This window comes from Chanodichthys erythropterus, chromosome 12 (assembly GCF_024489055.1).
Source record: "Chanodichthys erythropterus isolate Z2021 chromosome 12, ASM2448905v1, whole genome shotgun sequence".
Lineage (NCBI taxonomy): Eukaryota > Metazoa > Chordata > Actinopteri > Cypriniformes > Xenocyprididae > Chanodichthys > Chanodichthys erythropterus.
The window spans coordinates 11,283,507-11,307,359 of NC_090232.1; the positions used below are offsets into that span (position 1 = coordinate 11,283,507).

The 23,853-nt window shown below is 42.6% G+C and overlaps 1 protein-coding gene across 1 annotated transcript in view; it reads right to left on the reverse strand.

Moving 5' to 3' along the window:
• sdk1b (sidekick cell adhesion molecule 1b) overlaps nt 1-23,853 on the reverse strand; it is a 296,151-nt gene that overhangs the window by 57,184 nt on the left and 215,114 nt on the right. The window contains exons 17-23 of the mRNA XM_067403334.1: nt 23,242-23,382; nt 14,356-14,537; nt 10,561-10,676; nt 10,131-10,326; nt 4,770-4,868; nt 2,661-2,852; nt 1,919-2,040 (exon numbers count right to left, since the gene is read on the reverse strand). Coding sequence (XP_067259435.1) covers nt 1,919-2,040; nt 2,661-2,852; nt 4,770-4,868; nt 10,131-10,326; nt 10,561-10,676; nt 14,356-14,537; nt 23,242-23,382 — 1,048 coding nt within the window. The remainder of the gene's footprint in view (nt 1-1,918; nt 2,041-2,660; nt 2,853-4,769; nt 4,869-10,130; nt 10,327-10,560; nt 10,677-14,355; nt 14,538-23,241; nt 23,383-23,853) is intronic.

Consider the following 23,853-nt stretch of genomic DNA (forward strand, 5'->3'; position numbering starts at 1 on the left):
CATATGCTCGCACACACAAACACACACCACACCTAAAGGGCTGGGAGACATGGTGCATGACATCTCCTTAGCCTTCTCGTACTATGTCACATACAGAGTGTGAGCATGTGTGTGTGTGTGTGTGTGTGTGTGTGTGTGTGTGTGTGTGTGTGTGTGTGTGTGTGTGTGTGTGTGTGTGTGTGTGTGTGTGTGTGTGTGTGTGTGTGTGTGTGTGTGTGTGTGTGTGTGTGTTTGCGTTTTCTCTGGGGGAAGATGTTTTAGTGCAAGAGCAAGCCTGTTTTTCCCTGGAGATAAAGTACCTGCCAGACAACAGCATCTTCACTGGAGCACAGCCTGCCAGACAAGGGCATAACACACACCCACAAATACACACATACTTACACACATGTTTATACTTATGAGCACATACACTGAAGAGTCATATTCCACAGAGCAGTCTTGGCAGAGAGAAAATTGCAGTTTGTGGAAACGTTAACCATTCGGCAAAAGGAATATTGCCTTTTCATTGCAAGGTTACTTATTTTGTAGGGAAAACAGCAATTTGTGGCAAAGGTAACATTATTTCAAAGAGAAAAACACCCTTCAATGCAAAAATTAATCATTTTGCAGAGGGAAAATTGCAATTTGTGGCAAAGTTAACCATTCGACAGCCAGAATTTTGACATTTGTGGCAAAGTCAACCATGTTACAGAGACAAAAGTGCCACTTGTAGCACTTGTACTACTGTATATACTTTTCAGAAAAAAAAAAAAAAAAAAGAAAAAAAAATTCTTCAAAGAGAAAAGTGTAATTTGTGTCAAGGTTTACCAGTTCAGAAGAAAACAAGTGTAATTTACAGCAAAGTTAATTATTTTGTGGGGGAAAATTGCTATAAGTGGAATTACCATGGCATATCATTAGTGGGAAAGTTAACCATTTTGGAGAACAAAAATTGTTATAAGTGATAGTTAACAATTTTTCAAAGAGCAAATTAACCATTCAGCATCCAGAATACTGATATTCATGGCAAAGTTAACTAATTTGCAGAGAGAAAGTATATACTATATACTTATTTTTGTACCAATACATACCGTTAGTGGGAAGGTTAACCATTTTGGAGAGAGAAAATAAAAAAGTGAAAAAGTTAACCAAGTGTCACAGTGCCATTTGAGGAAAAGTTAAGCATTGGGCAGACATAATATTAACCATCATGGGAAAGTTCACATTTTGGAGAGAGAAAACTACCATTTTTTTAAAAAAAAGTTTACCTTTTCTTTTTTGAGAGAGAGAAAACTATCCCATTCACGAAAAAAAAAAAAAATGTACCATTTTTCTGAGAGAAAAGTGCAATTTATGGAAAAGCTAACCATTCAGCTGACATAATACTGACATCTGTAGCAAAGTTAAAGGTGCCCTAGAACTAAAAATTTAATTTATCTTGGCACAGTTAAATAACAAGAGTTCAGTACATGGAAATGACATACAGTGAGTCTCAAACACCATTGTTTCCAATTTTGAGGGTTATATTAGCTGTGTGAACTTTGTTTATGCTGTTAAAGGCAAGCGTGAGCTCCGTGGGCGGGGAGCACGTGATTTAAAGGGGCCGCAGCCTAAATCGGCTCATATTTAATGATGCCCCAAAATAGGCAGTTAAAAAATGTAATAAAAAAAAAAATCTATGGGGTATTGTGAGCTGAAACTTCACAGACACATTCAGGGGACACCTTAGACTTATATTACATCTTTTAAAAAGACGTTCTACGGCACCTTTAACTATTTTGTACAGAGCAACTCACTAATGACGGCAGTTAACTATTTTGTTAACTTTATTAACTTTTTTGGTGAAAGTTAGCCACTTGCAAACAAAAATTTGACAAAATGTTGACAAAAATAGAGGGTTTGCTAAATTTGACACGCACTCACACACAAGCCTACACACCTGTCCTTCTATGATCCATTTGGAGATGGCAGTTTTGCCATCACTGCCGGGGTGGAACTTTATGGTGGCGGAGCGAGGACTGATGTTGGAGATGACCAGATTGGAGGGAGCACCAGGTAGCTCTGTTCACCAACACAACAAAACATATTTCTGTTACTCACAAGCTGCTCTAATTGAAACATTTCCAAATTTTGTGTTCTGTTCTGTCTGTTTTCTCCATCCTGTGTCTTCATTATCCTTCAAAGAAAACTCCAGTAAATGGGCCCATAACTCACTTCAGAGTCGATTAGGTTTTGTGTACAGCAGTGCTCATTGTGTTAGCGTATATGATTAATTGGTAATTAAATGGATTGATAATGATATTTGGGTGGTTCACGGTGGCTCATTCAACAGTAGATAAAGCTCGTTCTTTCCTGACTCCACAGCATATCAGTGGGAGATAATGAGTGTAGCTTGGCTTTTGGTCATCATCATTTATTTCATGTTCTCTCTAACACACACGCACACACACAGCGGCCCCAAGAGCTTCATACTGACTCTATGTGATGTATTACAGTCTTACTGACTGTGTCTCAGATTGCTGGTCTATGTGAAATATGCGCCCCACTGCGGCATCCTGTTTCATGAGCTGAATTTCCTTTAGAGTTTGAACACGGTGACTATCACCGATCCCCAAGGGAGAAGTTGATGCATTAAAGTGATGCTAGCATTGAAGTGTGTATTTGTTTGAGAGTGTGGAGACCTGGCGGCAGTCCTGTTGAGATGGTCGACGAGGTGGCAGTACCGGTGCCGGCCTGTGTTACCGCAGCCACCTGCAGAGTGTACGTGGTGAGTGAAGTGAGTCCGGTCACTTTATACGCCAGCGTGGAGTTGGACAGAGTCTGAGATACGCGGGTTTCATTTTGACCGGCCTCCTCCCAGCACAAGACATAACCTATGGAGAGGTGGAAAAGAGAGGAGGATGAAGAACTTATTGAACCGCCTCGCTGCTTGATGTCTACATAGGCAGTAACCTTCTCTTATAAGTGGTTGATTTAAAACTTTCTTTACGGTCCCTCACATGGATCACGCAAATAGCGCAAAGTGCATTACATTGAAGATGCAGAGAATCAAGTAGCTCACAGATAATTACAACAGGGGCCAGTTGCATAAACTTAGCCACTTTGTTAAGACTGTGTCTTAAGAACTAGTTTGACCAACTAGTAGTTAGCCAAAGGGTAATCAGTCTTACTTTTCAGATTCAGATTAGACCAATTTACCTTTTTATGTAGCTGACTTTGACAAAAGTCTTGAAGCAAAAATTTGGGTGACTAAATTTTAAGACTAGTCTAAGTAGTTTATGCAACCGAATCCAGAGCATTGTTGAGTACCTAACTAAAAGTAGTAATGCTACTAACTTAACTATACTAATACGTAACATGACAGTAATTTAGGTATTTCCATAATTGTGTATTTTTTTCATATAACCAGAAAAATCTATTTTTTTTCAACAAGTTTTAAACACGCGTTTGAAACTTTTTTTTTCATTTGTGCAATAATGTGAAGAGAAATTAACTGTAATTTTTGTAATCTGCATCACATCTCAAGTTATGTACTGTATTCTGTAATGGAAATGACAGTGGTGGAAATGAGATTATATGTAATTTCACAAAATAAGAGCTTGAATGGAATTGACAGAATAAAAAACATTCTGTTCACATGTGATATTTACCTTGATTTTTTCATATTTTATCTCAATCATATTTACACAATAAATGCTTGTTTAGATTATCAAATGTTAAAATGTTAAATGTTTTACAATGAAAATGTTAATTTAAAAAGTACTTAATTTAAATTGAAATGCTTAAATGTACTTGTTTTTATGCCTGCAACCCCTTCAGCAGTGACTTATTCACGATACAATACTAGCCTCGAGTACCTTATTGCTTTTATAAAACGGTTACCACACAATACAAATATTAAAGCCAGAAATTGTATCAATGCAACTTTCATGAAGTAAAATCACTAAAAGCCTTCCTTCCGCCAGAAAAAATAGTCCCTGACCATGAACAGCAACAGAAGTTACATTATTACGCCATTAGATGGCGGCAAAGTCTTTATGAGTGCGTCAGTCAGTAGCGAAGACTTTTGCATTGAAAAGATTGAATTGTTGTGAACATGGAACAAGACGCAACTGACAAATGCTTTAACTAGCGCTGTCAATCACAGGAAAAACTGCTTAACTGTTAAAAGGACAACATAATACATCTGACATTTAAACAGATTTTTTTATTATGAACATAAGACTGACCTGAAGGAAAATGCTAAATTTGAATGCAGGTAATAAACTCGCTCACTCGATCTCTTTCTCACAATACTCATCTACATAATACAGTGAGCTTCAATGAACAATACTAATTGAGAACATGCAGTTTATGTTGCTTAGAGTGGTTGCTAAGGGTGTTGTGTAGTGATACAAAGAACCGCTATGTGAAGCTGTTATAACCATGTTTTTTTCGTGAGCTATTGACCAATCAGAATCAATGACAGGAACAATCCATTTTATAAAAATATTTAAAACATTTTTTTTTTTTTTTTTTTTTTTCATATTTTAATATTGAAAATCTAGGTCTGGATCAAGGGTAAAAAAAAACAAAAAACAATACATAAACGGCATCTGGAAACTAAAAAAAGAAAAAAAAAGATAAGCTAAAAAGTTTTAATGTGATCTTAATAATAATAATAATAAAAAAAGTTTTATTAAAAGTCAATCCGTAGGACACCCTCACATGCAGCGTTGGGATGATTAGTGAGAGTTCCTGTGAACTGGTGGGTGAGCTGTAACTGTGATTGGATGATTGAGCCTGTTCACCTGTGATAATGCCATTCTTGTCTTCCGGTTCCTGCCAGCTGATCCTGAGAGATGTGTCCAAGATCTCAGTGAAGCTCATTTGAGTCACGGGTCCTGGTTCTACAACACACACACAAAGTTAAAGGTGCACTCAGCAATGTTACTGCAGGTTAACTGACACAATCTTTGTAATGTATATTATATGATATGATATGATATGATATAATATGATATGATATGATATGATATGATATGATATGATATGATATGATATGATATTATATTATATTATATTATATTATATTATATTATATTATATTATATTATATTATATTATATTATATTATATTATATTATATTATATTATGTTCTGTTTTGGTTTCGTTTTCACTGTGTTTCCTGTGAGTTCCCAGTTATCATCTGTTTCCCTATATTGTTAATTAGTTTTTGCACCTGTTCTGTTTTATGCTGATTACTCTCCATATGTATTTAAGCCCTCAGTTCTTTTAGTTCATTGTTGTCACATCAATGTTTAAGTGTAGTAGCTCTGTTTTTTTATGTTCTTCTGAGTTATTAAAGACTGTTCCCTAAAAAGTCCTGTGCCGTGCATGTTATAAAGCCAAGAAATGTGACATTATATTATATTTACACCTAAACAGATGAATTGTACTTTTTAATTGTTTTACCTTTAAAACCAGCAGAATGATTTTTAGCTGTGAAGTCAATATGCTTTAGAGCCCTAAGAAGATCTCAATTACATAAGCATACAAAAAGTGCATTTTATTAGAAGAAGAAGGTGGACTACAGAGATAGACATAAGACAACGACAATTTCATTGTCTGGGGGGATATAAAACTGTGAATGCACAGCAGGTTTGTCAATGCTCTTACCAACGTGTGTGTGTGTGTGTGTGTGTGTGTGTGTGAATAGAATAAAGCTTATTATTTATTGGCCAGTACTTTATGGACACTTTAAAACCCATCCATGGAAAAGGATTACCCTGCAACCTCAGTCCGCAAGACCATAATACTCCCAACAAAGAGCTTGTTGCTATGGAACCATTGTATCACAAATGCAAATAGGCAAAAGCAAATTATGTGTTTGTTGGCAATTACCCTCACGAGTTAGCAGTCATTTAGTGGTTAATCAATCATGCATACACACCCCGCAAGACAATCCATCTGACAGGCGAACATGACAATTGCCTGAAAAGCGCAGTGGTAAATGTGTGCGGATAAAGCTTCAATCTCATTAGATCTAACACACGTGTGGCAACCACTCATGACCTGCACTGTCAAGTGGACCTTATCAGAGGATGTCGTCACGCTAGACTGACAGGTTAATCAATCACATGCTTATGAGAATATATGATTCCATTCAACTCACTGTACCGCAATTACTTCAATTCAATTACTTTTCAATGCAGTTCCTATGTTTAAGTGTCACTCGTTCAGACAATGAGGTCAAGATTTAGCGGGTTAACATAGTCCCGGCTAGTAGATGCTATAAGTACAACATTTGGATTCAAAAAGCATTTATCTCTATGAATGGATGTTTAAAAATAGGAGTTTATTCTGAAATATGTTTTTATTGTTTTTAAGTAAAACTAAAACTTTTTTTTGTTAATTTAAATAAATCTGAAATAAAATAAAATAGAAATATCAGATGCAAACTTAGCAAAAATTGAACAAAAATTAGCATTTGTTGACTAATTGAAATAAGTTCAAGTTGAAGTAATAAAATTACTAAAACAAATAAAATAAATGAAATAGAAATATTTAAAAAAACAATTTTTTTAAAAAAAAAAACAAAATAATTAAAAACATTAAAACTAACTAGATAAAAAAATTTGTAGACAAACTTTAAGTTTGAAGTTTGAAGGGTTTCAGTTTGAAAGTTTTAGTTTTAGTAGTTTAGATAGACAGACAGACAGACAGACAGACAGACAGACAGACAGACAGACAGACAGATAGATAGATAGATAGATAGATAGATAGATAGATAGATAGATAGATAGATAGATAGATAGATAGATAGATAGATAGATAGATAGATAGATAGATAGATAGATAGATAGATAGATAGATAGATAGATAGATAGATAGATAGATAGATAGATAGATAGATAGGCACACTTGATGACTCATTTAGCTAATGGTAATGGATAGCTTTCATGAAACATTACTGTAAAGTGTTACTAAAACACTCAAATTTAGATATGACAAGTGGTCATAACCTGTTTTAGTCAAAAAGTCTTTTTTTCCATTTGTTGGCGTCTCACTTGATGTTTACCTTTGTTTACGTATACGTTGGAAGTTTATTAATTAGATTTTTTACAATGACAATGAAAGAAGAATTAGATAATGTTAACAGATAGCTTTTGACAGCCATTTTAGACTTCCTTGGTTTTAACAACTTTTATTATTTTTTTGGTTTTCATTCCATTCTTCAGAAAATTAAACCCAAAAGTTTCAAAACAACCAGGGAACCTCAATCAAAAGATCCAGTTAAATGACCAAACGAAGCAAATTTCCCTCATAATGCTTGCGCGAGCACGACGCTAAGTCATTTTGGTACAAATAAAAAGCTGAGAGATGAGAGAGCGAGTCTCTGTGCACATCGGTTTGCGTGTCTAACCTGTTTATGTGATTGAGCTATTCATGGGAAACAAGCTCCTGTGGCTTAACAGTGCAGAGAAGACCACACGCTGTTATCATCTGATGAAAATTACATTGTCTGTTAACAGCTGCATGTGTATTCACACACATATCCAAGCATACGCATGCAGGGTGGGACAATCAATAGCGAGCTCATGTGCATTGACTAACAGGAGTGATCCTGCTTCAATAATTGCAGGTTAGTCAAGGCTGATTCTACGCACCCGTGGCATGACGTGAAAACAGCGCTAGGGTGGCCAATATATATTCAAGTGAAAAGACTAATCAATGGCGATGTAAAAAGCACAATTACTTAGCAAATTGCAGCGTACATAGGGAAAGGGCCAAATTTCTCCTACGTATCGATTTTGGTGACTGAAATGTCAAACAAACAGGCTTGTTTTTGCCGAGAGATCTCTTTCTCAAAGGCTGCTGGACAGTTTTCAAGTAAAGAGCATACTGTTAGTCGATTGTCTCCAATTAAATACAGACAGACTGTCTGTAAGGGTGTGTGGGTATCTGGAAGAGTGTGAAATATGATTTTACATGTCAGGAGTGCAAGCAAAACATTATATCCCAGAGGACAAGTTTATTGCTTAGAGGTTGCTCTTTCATTGCTCAAGAGATGTAATGGAGCTCTCACTTTTTTTATTGAAGTATCAACTTTGTTCTCTCCTAAAATAGATAGAAGAAACAAATGACACTATTTCTGACAAACAGTAAGTGTATAGAGCTATAACATTAATGTGGATGGAATAACTCAGATAATTTGGTCTTGAATGAATTTGATAAGAAATGTTTGTTCATAAGAGCACAGTTTTTGAAAATATTAAGATCTTTTCTGAAGCTCTAAAAGCCGTGTGAGATTACTAGGGTCTTTTTCTAAGGAGAAATAGACTTAACAGGAGACTTCTATATGGATTACTTTTGTAATTTATGTACTTTTTGAAGCTTGAAAATGTTGCATATACTTTCAATGGATGGACAAAAAAGCTACAGGATAGAATATAAAAAATATCTTCATGGATGTCTTTCTTTTGCTGAACACAAAAATAAGATATTTTAAAGAATAACGGTAACCAGATGATGGACCCCATCGACTTGCATAGTATTTTTTTTTCTACCATGGAAGTCAATGGGGCCCCATTAATGGTTTGGCGACCCATATTCTACAAAATATCTTCTTTATTGTTTTATTTATAACTGAAATATTTGGATATTTAACATAGCATTATCTGTATGCTATGCTAAACCCAAATTCTGGAAAAGTTGGGACATTTTTTACATTTGAATAAAATGAAAACTAAAAGACTCAAATCACATGAGTCAATATTTTATTCATTAGAGAACATAGATAACATTACAAATGTTTAAACATAGAAATTCTACACTTTTATCCACTAAATGAGCTCATTTCAAATTTGATGCCTGCTATAGGTCTGAAAAAAGTTGGCACGGGGACAACAAATGGCTTCAGCTAGGAGAACATCTAGCAACAAATTAAGTTAATTGATATCATGTCTGTAACATGATTAGCTATAAAAGAGATGTCTTAGAGAGGCAGAGTCTCTCAGAAGTAAAGATGGGCAGAGCTGTGAAAGAGTGCAAAAAAATTGTGGAAAACAATCTTCCTCATTGTCAAATTGCAAAGGCTTTGCAAATCTCATCATCTACAGTGCATAACAACAGGAATACTTCCAGAAACCACTGTCAGTAAACATAATCCGACCGTGCCATCTGCAGATGCCAACTAAAGCTCTATCGTGCAAAAAGAAAGCCATATGTGAACATGGTCCGGAAGCGCCGTAGTGTCCTTTGGGCCAAGGCTCATTTAAAATGGACTGACTCAAAGTGGAAAAGTGTTCTATGGTCAGACGAGTCTTGTTGGAAATCATGGACGCCGTGTCCTCCATCAAATTTGAAATTAGTTCATTTTGTGCATAAAATTGAAACATTTCTCAGTTTAAACATTTGTTATGTTATCAATGTTCTATTGTGAATAAAATATTGGCTCATGTGATTTAAAAGTCTTTTAGTTTTCATTTTATTCAAATTTAAAAAACGTCCCAACTTTTCAATCAATTCGGGTTGTAGTACATAAGCTAACTAATACAGGAAAAATGGTCATTATAATGTAGTTGAAACAGCGTTTATCCTAACATTATTCTGTAGGAATTGTAATCAGGTGCTAAAGAGAGTACCTATTAACAGCAATTTTGGCAGGTGGGATCGCGTGGGATCCTAATGGAGACCTGATTTTGGGGGACCCAATTTGTCACTCATCGGAAATCGAGCAAGCTTGGGAGAAGTTTCTACCTGGTTTTAAGATTTTGGCGATCAGATCACAAGTGGTCAGCCAAAAGGGATTATCATTTACACCAGTTACTAACTAGTTTCTAATGATTCTCCTGTGATCACTTGTGTTCAGGATTCACTGAGACTCCCCTCTTATTTCGTGACACTCTAGCCAACATCACTTTCACTTTCGGTGGACAAATACTATTGAATGAAGGAACCTGTGTAACACAGCTTACACAAATTAATATAATACAATTTAGTATAATATATCATTCTCTTTTAGTGTTTATGTTAACAAATGAAACATTACTGTAAAGTGTTACTGAAATACTCATATTTAAATATGACAAGTGGTCACATTAACCTGTTTCAGTCAAAAAGTCTTTTTTTGGAGTGTTTGCATCCATGTGTTTGTGTGTGTACTCACTGTCAGCATGTGTTTGGATGAGCTGTGGGGTGCTAGCTGGCCCATCGCCAGGCGTGGTAAAGCACAGCACCGCCGTCTCATACCACATGAACTTTCTTAAATTGCTAACGTAACCATAGTGACGTGACCCGTGGAACTCGGGGGCAATGGTCACCATGGTAATGCATTCCGGACAGTGTTCGGGCCACACCAGCAGCTGTGAGAGAGATGTGAAATAATAATAAGACAAACAAAACGTGATTAACATACACTGTTAGGTTTTAATTAATTTTTTTTCAAATTTAAAGCTGCTGTTTTTGCAGGCATTTAGCCAATCAATCATGCATACACTACCCAGAAGACAATAAACATGCCAGGCAAATTTAATTAATTTTTTTTCCCTCCAACAGAACATGTGAAGCAGTGTCTCTCTTTCCCTCTACACTATTACCTTGTATCCCTGGTTGATGCCGTTGATGAACTGCTGGGGTGGTGGTGTCCAGGTGAATTTGATGGTGGTGGAGTTGAGCGCAACAGCATCCACGTCCTGTGGGGGCGCTGTGGGGACTGCACAGTTAGAGACAATTTGTTAAATGAAATATTTAGAAAATTTACAACCATACGCTGCATCCGAAATCAAATACTTTCCTACTATATAGCATATGAAAAACAGTATGCCAAAAGAGTAGTATGTCCGACGAAAAGTAAAAAAACAGTAGGCGAAAAGTCCCTGGATGACCTACTACTGCTGCCGAGATTCTGAAGTGCGCATTCGATGGAGACTTTACTATCCCTTGAGGCCACGCGAGAGGATTTATGAATGGAAACTGATCTTGGTAGGTCATGTGACAGTAACAACATGGCAGAAGTAGTACATCTACATTTCATTCATACTACCCATATTCATACTACATAGATCAAACTTTTTTAATTGTTGTGAAGTAAATTCAGATTAAGATGTAGTACCTACTCAGACAGTATGTGAATTTTTGACACAGTGATAGGCTGTGTCCGAAATCGCCCCCTATACCCTTAAATAGGGCACTCTTTGAGGAGACAGCCATTTGTAGTGGTATCCGAAATCATAGCTGTCATCGAGTGCACTCATTCAATCCCACAATGCACCGCAATAACGAGTGTACAACCGATGTACGCTCAAATGCTCGCACGCCGTATGAAATTCCGCATCTGACCAGAAGATGGCGCCCACAGCTGAATCAGCCATCCATCCATTTTCTAAACCTCTGGCTACAGCATAATATCATACAGGTATAAATTCCTTTTTGATCGATTATTTATGCATAGTTTCCATGAAAGAGTTCAAGATAGATCTTTTCATTATTACTGGAGCTGCTAGTTTGCAAAATTTCAAATGATTATATAACAGCAAGCGCAAACTATGCGAAAGCGGAAGCCCTTCCGGCGCACTCAGTGTCCGAATTCGCTCACTTGTTTTTATTCACTCCCTTAAGTGAACTATATTAGTGGACTAATGTAAGAAATAGTAATGAGGGTATAGTGGTGATTCCGGACACTGCCTTAATTTTGAGTGGTACTACAAGTTCAAAATGCTCTGAACTTTTAATGTCTTTACCATGTGGCATTAAATAAGGTTTATTTATTTGTTCTTTTGTTGTAATTTATCCACAAAAACGTATAAAATTAAGTTCCAAACGTAGGTTCGGGAGGAGCTAAAACATTCAGTCCCGTCAATCATCATTACGAGTGTACTATATAAGCAGAAGACACTGCATCATCCCATTGACAAATTCTTCTGGCAGCCCTCCTCCTTCCCGTCTCCTCCTCTAATTCTCTCATTCCTCTGCAGTTCCTCTATAGGGGGTTTAACTCAGAGCTCGAGCCGAGCCTTAGGTTCGAGACTCCCCTGAGGACAGCAAGCCAAGTTCATTTTACTATTAACCTTTAAGGCTGAATGGGCAGACAAACTTGTGAAATGCATTTTAATAAGCAATTCCAGTAAGCGAGTGTGCACAGAATTGTTTTACAAAGTTGTATTGAAAAGGTACCAAGTTGAAACTATAAGAACAAGAATTAACCTTAGTGTTGCTAAAACTATTAAAGGGTTAATTCACCCAAAAATTAAAATTCTGTCATTAATTACTCACCCTCATGTCATTCCACACCCATTAGACCTTCATTTATCTTCAAAACCCAAATTAAGATATTTTTGATGAAATGCAAGCGGTATGTGACTCGTCCATAGACAACAATATAATCAACACTTTCAAGGTCCCGAAAGGTACTAAAGATATCGATAAAATAGTCAACGTGACCACAGTGGTTCAAGCTTAATTTTATGAAGTGACGAGAATACTTTTTGTGCGCAAAAACAAAACAAAAATAATGACTTATTCAACAATCTCTTCTCTTCCCTGTCATTATCCTAACGTAGTTGACGCAGTAAGCACAGTGAAGGCTTCTGTGTTTACATCCGAATGCTGGCTCAGTACTGGCCAAAGCTGATCACGTGAGCAGCACGACACATGCGTGTGATGCTAACGCAGGAGCTGACCAATAATGAGTCAGCGTTCTGATGTAGAACCTGGAAGCACTGGATGTAAACAAAGGTATGAGAATGACACAAAAGAGAAGAGATTGTTGAATAAAGTCGTTATTTTTGTTTTGTTTTTGCACACAAAAAGCATTCTCATCACCTTATAAAGTTAAGGTTGAACCACTGCAGTCACGTAGACGTTTTTAACAATGTCTTTAGTACCTTTCTGGACCTTGAAAGTGTTGATTATATTGCTGTCTATGGACGAGAATATATGATTTCATCAAAAATATCTCAATTTGTGTTCCGATGATGAACAAAAGTCTTACGGGTGTGGAAAGACATGAGGGTGAGTAATGAATGACATAATTTTCTTTTTTGGGTGAACTAACCTTTTAAGAATCATTTTTTAATATAAATAAAATATAAATATTAGATGAAAAAACTTTAAACAACACAAAACAAAAATGAAAAATAACTGAAATAAGTTGAAGTACTAAAATTAAATTAAAACAAACTTAAATGAAAAGCAAGCTAAACAGAAATAATTAATTAAAAAAACATATAAATGACACAAACACTTAACAAAACTTAAACTAAAATTAAAATATAAAAAAAGCTTATTTAAAATATTAATACACACTATAATAGTACACAAATAATACTAAAATAGCACTGCTCTGGATTAGCCAATGTTTACAGGGTTAGTGCATAGACTCTTTAAGTAAACTAAATATTGGTGACCAGAACTGAATATTTGGCACTTGAATCAATACTGAACTTACTTAAGCTGGACAATGACACCATTTTCTTCTAGAGCTGCTTTATAGCCAAAATTATGTCGTTCTGAAGTTAAACGCCTACCCAAAGCACCTATAGTTGGTATACCCAAAGCCCCCGTTTCTATACATACTCTATATTTCAAATGATCGTTCATAGCAGCACCGATAATCACATACAAATACACATGAACTACAGTTTGCATGCAAAGCCTTTTTGTAGGCTATCGGTGCTATGCAGCAGGCCTGAGCGGGAAGTGGAAAGAACAAGATCATATTTCCATAAAGACTCAATGCCGCTTACACTTAATGTGCTTAAGATGGCCCCTTTAAGGTCAGGCCTGGCGAGTTGAGTACAGATTAGATACTGCTCAATTGGATTGGGCACTCCGATTCGTCCTGCTGCCCTTTTCATTTCAAACACAATCATACAAGGTTACATTAGTGTGTCCAGTAATCTGAACTGGGACATAAAAACCGCCTCTAACCACACGCACAAAAGCCTTTGTTCCAGTCTCTACGAGAAGAAGGCTCTTTTACTGCAGACACTGGGTCTCTATTAATCTCTGCAGGAGTATCATTACACTGACGTTAAATAATATGAATAATCACGACCTAAGGATCTCAGAACACCCCCACACTTCCGCGCACACACACAAATTCACGCACATACAGCAAATTAGATTAATTAATGGGCTACGGTCACTGTTTGCCCAGAGTCCATAAATTTACTCTTCTTAGAAATAATCTTTCAGATGGCCGATCAGCCGGCTAATGGATTTTACGGTTCCCATGGTTACACTAGATCCTTTATGATATCGGTAGCTTAATGAGAAAGAACCCAAAAACACATGCGCACCCTAAAAGATTTGAAATATCAAGGGTTCGCTCAGACTGATGAGGCATTGTTTCTGTGCTTATTTGTGTGTGCGTGTGTGTGTGATTGTCTAACCTCCTTGCAGCGTGTATTCAGTGACAGACTGGCTGTACACCCCCAGGCCTGCTCCAGTGTAGGCAGCCACTTGGATCTCATACTGCGTCCAGATGATGAGCTCTCCAATCAGACAGTAATTAATCTCTGCACTGGTGATGTTCTTCAGCTGAAACTCACCAGGCAGACCCGCCAATCTATACCTGAGTGGGAGGGGGAGAGAAAAAGAATGGTTTTTTTGGAAGTTGATTGTGAACCTTTAACACAAACACATGCATTCGTAATTTCAACTAGATTTCTGTAGAAAATGTGAGTGGCGCGCTTACTATTGCACAACTCAACGCCATAATGCTAGAATGTTGTGGGTGGTTTTCAGCACATTGCTATATTGTTGCTAGGGTATTCTGGGTGTTTTTGTTCAAATTCCTATCTCTAAGTATGAACAAAAGCAGTAGTGAAGCTTGTCTTAGCAAGCACAGCTAATACAAGTCATACAATCTCCTATAGAGTGCAATTAATTTTCTCCATAGGGAAATTGATTTTGAACAGTAACTTATAAACCTTTAAAGACAGACCTACTGTGAGCTACGAGGTTGTTAATCCATGGCATTTGCTTCTGCTGAAGGCATCAGTCCACATTATTTCAGCTTAGTTTTAAAATAATCATGCTGCTTGCAATCCTTCATGGGACTGTAGTTCGTTCCTTCACTAAAGCCGTTAAGTAAACAGTCTTGTACCTTTCAACTTCTTTGCTTCAAATGAGATTTTGTAGTGTTGTGATTCACCTTGTATCTGATTGTCTTGGTTCATTGCTTTTAACTTTTTAACAAAGACCTATGGGAAAAATGAATGGGAAAAATTCTTCCGGAACCAGTGCCGCAGAAAAAGGGGTGGGCGCTAATGCACATACTGAATACATGGACTTTGAAAACCTTGTGGAAAAACACAAAACAACTTTAAAGGGACAGTCCTCCCTAAACTGAAAATTCTGTCATCATTTACTCACTGTCATGTCGTTCCAAACCTGTATGCATTCTTTCCTCTGCTAAACACAAAAGAAGATATTTTTAATAATGTTGGTAACAAAAAAGTTTCAGTTACCTTATTTCCTTACATTGTATTTTTTGTCCATACAATGGAAGTCAATGGGAACTAAAAATGTTTGGTTACCAACATTCTTCAAAGGTTTTTTTTTTTACGTTCCTCAGAAGAAAGAAAGTCATACAAGTTTGGAACGACATGAAGGTGAGTAAATAATGACAGAATTTACATTGTAGGGAGGGCTGTCTCTTTAAAGTAGGGCGGGGACTTGGTTCTATCCATCAGTTGTTGATTGAATGGAGGCAGATCTGAATGTGAGCTGGCAGTGAATTGTAAGAAAGGGGCATGGTTTAAGCAGATTAAATGATTGGAGAAGTCCAGCATATGTCACCAGAGAAAAAGTGTTGTTTCCGGAAGATCAACAGGTTTCCAAAACGTCTCGGTTACGTATGTAACCCTCGTTCCCTGAAGGAGGGAACGGAGACGTACGTCAGTAGTGACCGACGAATTGGGATATCGCTTAGAGAGCCCTATCATCTTCGTGTAAACTAAAACAAGCCAATGGAATTGGCGTGCGATATTTGCATAATGCGCACCGCCCCCGACAGGTGTATATAAATAGGAAGCAGATGCAATCGCACTCTGTTTTTCGCTGAGACAACTGGTGTCCGCACTACAGCGAGGGTACAGAAACTGTGGCGACGGGACGTACGTCTCCGTTCCCTCCTTCAGGGAACGAGGGTTACATACGTAACCGAGACGTTCCCTTTCAGTCGGTCACGTTCGACGTACGTCAGTAGTGACCGACGAATTGGGATCCCAACTAAAGCGCCACAGTTACGAAACCCCTTCCAGTGCCCAGCGCAAGCTCAGCCGCCCATAGCACCGGCTGGCGGTGAAGGGGGCGAGCTTACACCGAGAGAGTCTACTGCTGTCTACCACTACCCACTAAGTAAACTAGACACACTGGGAAAGCGAACCCGAAGGGACGCTGCGGAGACCACTACCTACCCAATGGGGGAGGAGTTTACGTGGGAATACACATATGGACTGGCCCGGGGGCAGTACGCATATGCAGTCCCTGGGATGGCTCCACCTGGTTAGGGGGAGACTCATCTGACAGGTGACAGCAGAGCTGGCTCTGCTAAGGGAAAGACACGGACTCGGCCCGTAGGGAGTTTTAAACCGTGGAAAATACACATATGGGACCGCTCACGTAGAGGGGTCACGACATATGGGCCCCAGCCAACAGACAGCGTCAGCGACGGATGTAGGCCTGGCATCAGACACTCCGCAATGTCCGAGCCGAAGGGGGAGGCGGAGGAACTCGACAGGGTTCGCCAAGCGGGGAACGCGACTGGAGTGAAAGTATGCACGTATCCGGCCAGAGGCGGGAATGGCATTGCAAGCCGACACTTAGAGTGGGTACAACACGTCTACCGACTAGTGGATGCGAGTACACGCGAGGATACCGGCTCTACACGTAGGCTATAAAACCTAGCGAACGTGTTAGGTGTCGCCCAGCCCGCAGCTCTACAGATATCTGTCAGCGAGGCGCCATGAGCCAGCGCCCAGGAAGAGGCCACCCCTCTGGTGGAGTGGGCTCTCAACCCGAGCGGGCAAGGCACGCCCTGGGATTCGTACGCCAAGGCGATGGCATCCACTATCCAGTGGGCCATCCTCTGCTTGGAGACAGCCTTTCCCTTCTGCTGGCCTCCGTAACAGATGAAGAGCTGATCTGAGGTCCTAAAGCTTCGCGTTCTATCCACGAAACGCGCAGAGCGCGGACGGGACAGAGCAAAGCTAGGGCTGGGTCTGCCTCCTCCGAGGGCAGCGCTTGCAGGTTCACTACCTGATCTCTGAAGGGAGTGGTAGGAACCTTGGGCACGTATCCAGGCCGGGGTCTCAGGATGACGTGGAGAAGCACCGGGCCCGAATTCTAGGCACGTTTCGTCGACCGAAAATGCATGCAGATCCCCTACCCTCTTCAGGGAAGCCAATGCAACCAGAATAACCGTATTAAGATACATTAGTTTCATGTCGACTGATTGCAAGGTTCGAAGGGATGACCCCGGAGAGCTGTGAGAACCAGGGTCAAATCCCAAGAGGGTACGGAGGAAGGGCGAGGAGGATTCAGTCTCCTGGCCCCCTCAGGAATCTGACGATCAGATCGTGTTTCCCCAGGGACTTACCCTCAACTGCATGGTGATGTGCGGCAATGGCGGCAACATACACCTTGAGGGTGGAGGGAGACAGCCTTCGCTCCAACCCATCTTGCAGAAAGGAAAGCACGGATCCGACCGAACATGATCGGGGGTCCTCTCGGCGAGAGGCGCACCATTCGACGAACAGGTTCCACTTCAGCGCGTAGAGATTCCTAGTAGAAGGAGCTCTAGCGGAAGTGATGGTGTCTACGACCGCTTGCGGGAGATCACTCAGAACCTCCGCATCCCGTCCAGGGACCACACGTGGAGGTTCCACAGATCGGGAGGCGGGTGCCACAAGGTGCCCCGTCTCTGAGTCAGGGTGTCCTTCCTCAGAGGAATCGGCCAGGGAGGTGCTGTCACGAGGAGAATGAGGTCTGAGAATCAGGTCCGAGTGGGCCAGTACGGAGCCACTAACAGAACCTGCTCCCCGTCCTCCCTGACCTTGCACATGAATAGTGCGAGAAGGCTCACTGGGGGAAGCGCATGTTTGCGCAGACCCGGGGGCCAGCTGTGTGCCAGGGCATCCGTGCCAGGCGTGCCGCCGGTCAGGGAATAAAACCACTGGCGGAGGGCAGTTTCCGGGGAGGCAAGCAGGACTACCTGGGCCTCGCCGAACCGCTGCCAAATCAGCTGGACCGCCTGGGGGTGGAGCCGCCACTCGCCCGCAAGTAGATGCTGCCGTGACAACTCGTCGGCTGCACGGTTGAGCACACCTGAGACACGAGTGGCCCGAAGGGACCTCAGATCCTTCTGACTCCAAAACAAGAGATGGCGGGCGAGTTGCAACATGCGACGGAAGCGTAGACCACCTTGACGGTAGGTGTAGGCAACGGCCGCAATGCTTAGTGAGCGGACTAGAACGTGCTTGCCTGACAACAGCTCCTTGAAGCGGGCCAGCGCAAGACGAACCGCTAGCAACTCGAGGCAATTGGTATGCCAATGCAGCTGAGGCCCCGTCCAAAGACCTGTCACTGCATGCCCGTTGTACGTGGCCCCCCATCCCGTGGCAGAGACATCTGTGGAGACCACAGCGTGCCTGGACACTCGTTCGAGGGGTACTCCGGCCCACAGGAACGAAGGGTCCAACCACCGGACAAGGGTGCGACGGCAGCTCGGTGTCACGGGGACACGGAGCGTGCCGCACTGCCACGCCCATCTCGGGACCCGGCCGCGGAGCCAGTGTTGAAGCGGTCTCATATGAAGCAATCCGAGCGGCGTTACCGCGGCTGCAGATGCCATATGCCCCAGGAGCCTCTGAAAATCTTTCAGTGGAGCCGCTGTCCTGCACTTGAGCGAGCTCAGGCAGTTCAACACCGACTGGACGCGCACCTCGGTGAGACGCGCAGTCCGTGCGACCGAGTCTAGCTCGAGACCGAAACAAGAGATCCTCTCTACCCGGGGGCGAGTTTGCTCTTGTCCCAGTTGACCTGAAGACCCAACCGGTTGGGAGCTACAACCATGTCGGGTAGGACTTTGTACTGACATGCCCGACCCTCGAACGCAGACCGACCTAGGAAGGGTCTGCGTCGAGGCAGAATCGAGACATGAAAGTATGCGTCCTTCAGGTCTATTGCTGCAAACCAACCCTGGGGACGGTCCAGGATTGGCCGTAGCCCACCGCCCTTTTACGGTACAATGAAGTAGGGGCTGTAAAACCCCGACTTCATATCGGCTGGAGGGACCGGCTTGATTGTACCCTTCGCCAGGAGGACAGCAATCTCCACCCGGAGAACAGGAGCACTGTCCAACGACACCGGAGTGAAGTGGACAGCCCTGAAGACCGGGGGACGGCGGGCGAACTGAATCGCATAGCCGAGTCTGATAGTACGAATGAGCCAACTGGACAGGCTGGGGAGCGTGCTCCACGCTTCCAGACACTGAGCCAGCGGGACCAAAGGCACCACAGACGCACCGGGGGTGGGGCAGCAAGGCAGAGAGGGACCCGACTCGGACGGCTTGAGGGCGGCCCGGAGTGGGGTCGGACTCTGCGAGGCAGCAGTGTGCATGGGAGACGGCGCACGGGACGCGGTCTGCACCAACACACTGCCATGGGGAGGGAGCTGACAGCAGCGAGGCGGAGCCTGGCACACTGGCAGACACCCCCTGTAGCGACCTGGAGTTTGAGGAAACTGCTCTTTTTGTGGCAAAGTGGGTACCGCTGGACTCCGGAGAGCCAGCGGCGGTAGATGGACAGCCGCCACAAAATCCCCCCCGGCCCTCCTCCGGGGGTGGGAGAGCAGATGGAATACTCTCCCAAAGGGCAGGAACCTTCCGCTCCAGGTCGCCCGTCTCAGGGCCGAGTTTTCCCCGACCGCTTGCCACCTGGCTGGCAGAGACGGGCTGGGCACCACGTCCGCGCCCGGCACCCTGCTGTTTGGCTGGTGTAGGCTGCTGCTTTGCCAACTTAGCAGGGGCGGAGGAAGACGCAGGCGGGCGCCCTCGGCGACGAGCGGGCTGAGGCTGAGCCACGGGCGGCTGGGTGGAGGCAGCAGCGGACCGCCGTGGCATGACATGTCTGATAGCCTCAGCCTGCTTCTGTGCAGCGGGGGACTGTTGGGCACAGTTCTCCGCCGCGTCGCCGAAAAGGCCGACCGGAGACACGGGGGAATCCAGGAACCGATGTTTGTCGGTCTCCCTCATGTCTGCCAAGGTCAGCCAGAGGTGGCGTTGCTGGGCTACCAAAGTAGACATCGCCTGGCCAACAGAACGCGCTGTCACCTTCGTTGCCCGGAGGGCAAGGTCAGTGGCAGCGCGCAGCTCCCCAAGCAGCTGTTGGTCAGGACCTTCCTGGGGCATCTGCGACAGCGCTTTTGCCTGATAGACCTGTAAAAGGGCCATCGCGTGCAGGGCAGAGGCAGCCTGCCCACAGGCACTGTAAGCTTTCTCAGTCAGACCGGCTGAGAGTTCACAGGCCTGGGACGGGAGACGCGGCCACCACGCCAGCCAGCGGCCGTTGGACACAACTGCGTCGCAACAGACCGCTCGACTGGCGGGATCTTCGCGTACCCCCTGGCTAGCCCGCCGTCCAGGGAGGTGAAGGCAGACGAGTGACCAGGCCCTGTACGAGCCCCATGCGGAGCTTGCCAAGACCTGGTCACCTCATCGTGTACTTCCGGGAAGAAAGGCATTGGGGCGGGACGCTGGATTTGACCAGCGCGACCCCCCGCCAAGTACCAATCGTCCAACCGAGATGGGCCGGGACAGGGTGGAGGGTTCCACTCAAGCCCGACGCACAAGGCGGCCCGGGAGAGCACAGCCGTGAGCTCGGGATCCGACTCGGGCAACGCTACCGTCCCGGGCGGCAGCGCGTCCGAATCCTCCCCCGAGGACTCAGGCTCACCTTCCGATGCAGCGATCGACATCCGATCCGCCGCCAGCACACCAAAGGTAACGGCTGGACAGTCCGTAGAGGGCCCAGCAGAAACCAACGGTGGCACGATGGGTTGCGGTGCTGATGAGGCGGCAGGGGCCCGAGGAGCGTTTCCGCTCGGCGGGGAAGCCCTGACCGTAATCCTCCGGTCACCCTTCCTATACAGCGCCGTACCGTCATTCCGGTTCCCGGGGCCGGAAAAAACGGTCGTACGCGGCATAGGAGAGGGGACCCCCACTTCCTGAGACTTCAGGAAGGAGAGTCTCGACCTCAGCATCGCGATAGTCATGTTCCCGCAATGGGAACATGAACCATCCACAAAAGCTGCTTCAGCGTGCAGAATGCCCAAACACGAGATGCAACGATTGTGCCCATCAGCAGGGACCAGGGAACGACCGCACCCATTAACGCACAGACGAAATGACATACTGTCAGGGTTCGTCTGTAAAGCTCTTTTAGAAGGGAAAGTCAACTCACTCGTGCTGAAGCACCCAGGGAGCGACGCGATGTGTCAGGTACACCACTCCCTGACACACCGAGGAACCGGCCCAAATCGCTGCCTCACACACACTCTTTTTTGTGTTGCTGTGAAAACAGCAGTTTAGAGCTTATAGCTCGGCTCCTCAGACACTCGCGACCTCGCTGCACGTGCCCTCTTCACCAGCACCAAAGCTCGCTGCAGATCCTCTTCTGAGGCAGTGTTTTAGTAAGAAAAACACACGAAGAAAGGAGTCTTCTAAATAGGACACCAGTGAATGGCTCCGAAGCGAAAGACAGAGTGCGATTGCATCTGCTTCCTATTTATATACACCTGTCGGGGGCGGTGCGCATTATGCAAATATCGCACGCCAATTCCATTGGCTTGTTTTAGTTTACACGAAGATGATAGGGCTCTCTAAGCGATATCCCAATTCGTCGGTCACTACTGACGTACGTCGAACGTGACCGACTGAAAGGGAACTGTCCTTTCCGGAACATCAACAAGTCAAAAACATTAACATTAGTAGGTCAAAAAAAAAAAAAAAGAAGTGAAAATATGCATGGATGAATTGTAAACAATGAGACAAATAAGTGGATTTCCATTTCATGCCAACGTTAAAAGTATAGTTCACTTCAGAATTAAAATTTCCTGATCATTTACTCACCCCCATGTCATCCAAAATGTTTATGTCTTTCTTTCTTCAGTCGAAAAGATAGGCTTTTGAGGAAAACATTCCAGGATTTTTCTCCATATAGTGGACTTCCACAGGGTTCAACGAGTTGAATGTCCAAATTGCAGTTTCAGTGCAGCTTCAAAGGGCTCTACACGATCCCGGCCGAGGAATAAGGGTCTTATCCAGTGAAACAATCAGTCAAAAAAATAAAACTGTATATATTTTTTAACCACAAATGCTTGTCTTGCATTAGCTCTGCGATATGCCAAGGATTACATAATAACGCTGGAAAAGTCACATGTGACGTAGGTGAAAGTACCACGTTAGGGTGAAAAACTCCATCTCATTTTCTCCTCCAACTACAAAATCTGAAAAAAACAAAACAAAACAAAAAAACACCAAAAACATCCAACGTTGTTTTTTTTTTAAACTTTTTTTTAATTTTTTTATCAAGGCTGTTTTTTTACCAAGTCTTTGCACGTTTGCTTTGTAGACACTGGATCGGTATTTCCGCCTATGTCACACATGACATTTCCAGCGTGATTATGTAATCATTATTACATTATGCTAGTGCAAGAAGAGCATTTGTGGTTAAAAAGTAATTTTTTATTTATTTTTTTAATTTTTTTAGTTGTTTCGCTAGATAAGACCCTTATTCCTCGGCTGGGATCGTGTAGAGCGCTTTGAAGCTGCACTGAAACAGACATTGGGACCTTCAACCTTGTTGGTAGTCATTGAAGTCCACTACATGGAGAAAAATCCTGGAATATTTTCCTCAAAAAAACGTTATTTCTTTTCGATTGAAGAAAGAAAGACAAACATCTTGGATGACATGGGGTGAGTAAATTATCAGAAAAATTAGGAACTAATCCGTTAAGGGGTCAAACATTGTTGCTAGCTAACAGGTAAACCTCAGCTCCACCAGCTGGTAGTCTATCTGATCGACTCTAAAATGGCTTGGATGACCAGCTAGACAATATGTACAAGCAAAAGCTGGATTCAAGAATAATTAGGGACTAGGTGACTAGGTTGAACTTATAATTCAATATACAGGTAGTGTGTAAAAAAGTGTGTGTAGAGAGAGTAATATTTTCACCGAAATATTACAATTTTAAAGCCATGCATGAAACCATACCTGAGCACATATCCTCTCAGGACTCCATTGAGCTGCGGTTCTGGGGGCGGCTGCCACTGGACCATGATGCTCTGGTTTGTACGTCCACTAGCCACAATGTTTTTTGGAGGTGCACTGGGCGGTTCCTCTCGCAGCATCAGCCTGAGAGATAACATCATGAGAATTGCATTATAAAAGAGAAATATTTAGACCCTGGAGTCTTATCTGGGAGTTTTCTCAGAGGCATCAAAAAGTTACTAAAAGTTTCCTTCAGAGCTTATCCAGCAGTCCTAGAGAGATTGAAATTGATCTTTCTGGTTTGTCCGAAATGTCTTAAATAGTGCAGGAGTAACTGAGAACTGACCCTGCTGGGGTAAACAGGGTTCGCTTGAATAACCTGAACTTGACTCGCTTCTGTAACTGTCAATCACAACACTGGAAAAACAAACTAATAAGACCAACACAAACTGAGGAGAATCATCACTACGTACATTTTCACCTTGAGCCTGTTTCATGTACTTCTGTTCAAAAGTTGTTGTTGTTGTTTTTTAAACAAATTTATACTTTTATTCAGAAAGGACACATTAAATTGACTGAGAGTGACAGTAAAAGGCTTTTGCATTGTATTTCAAA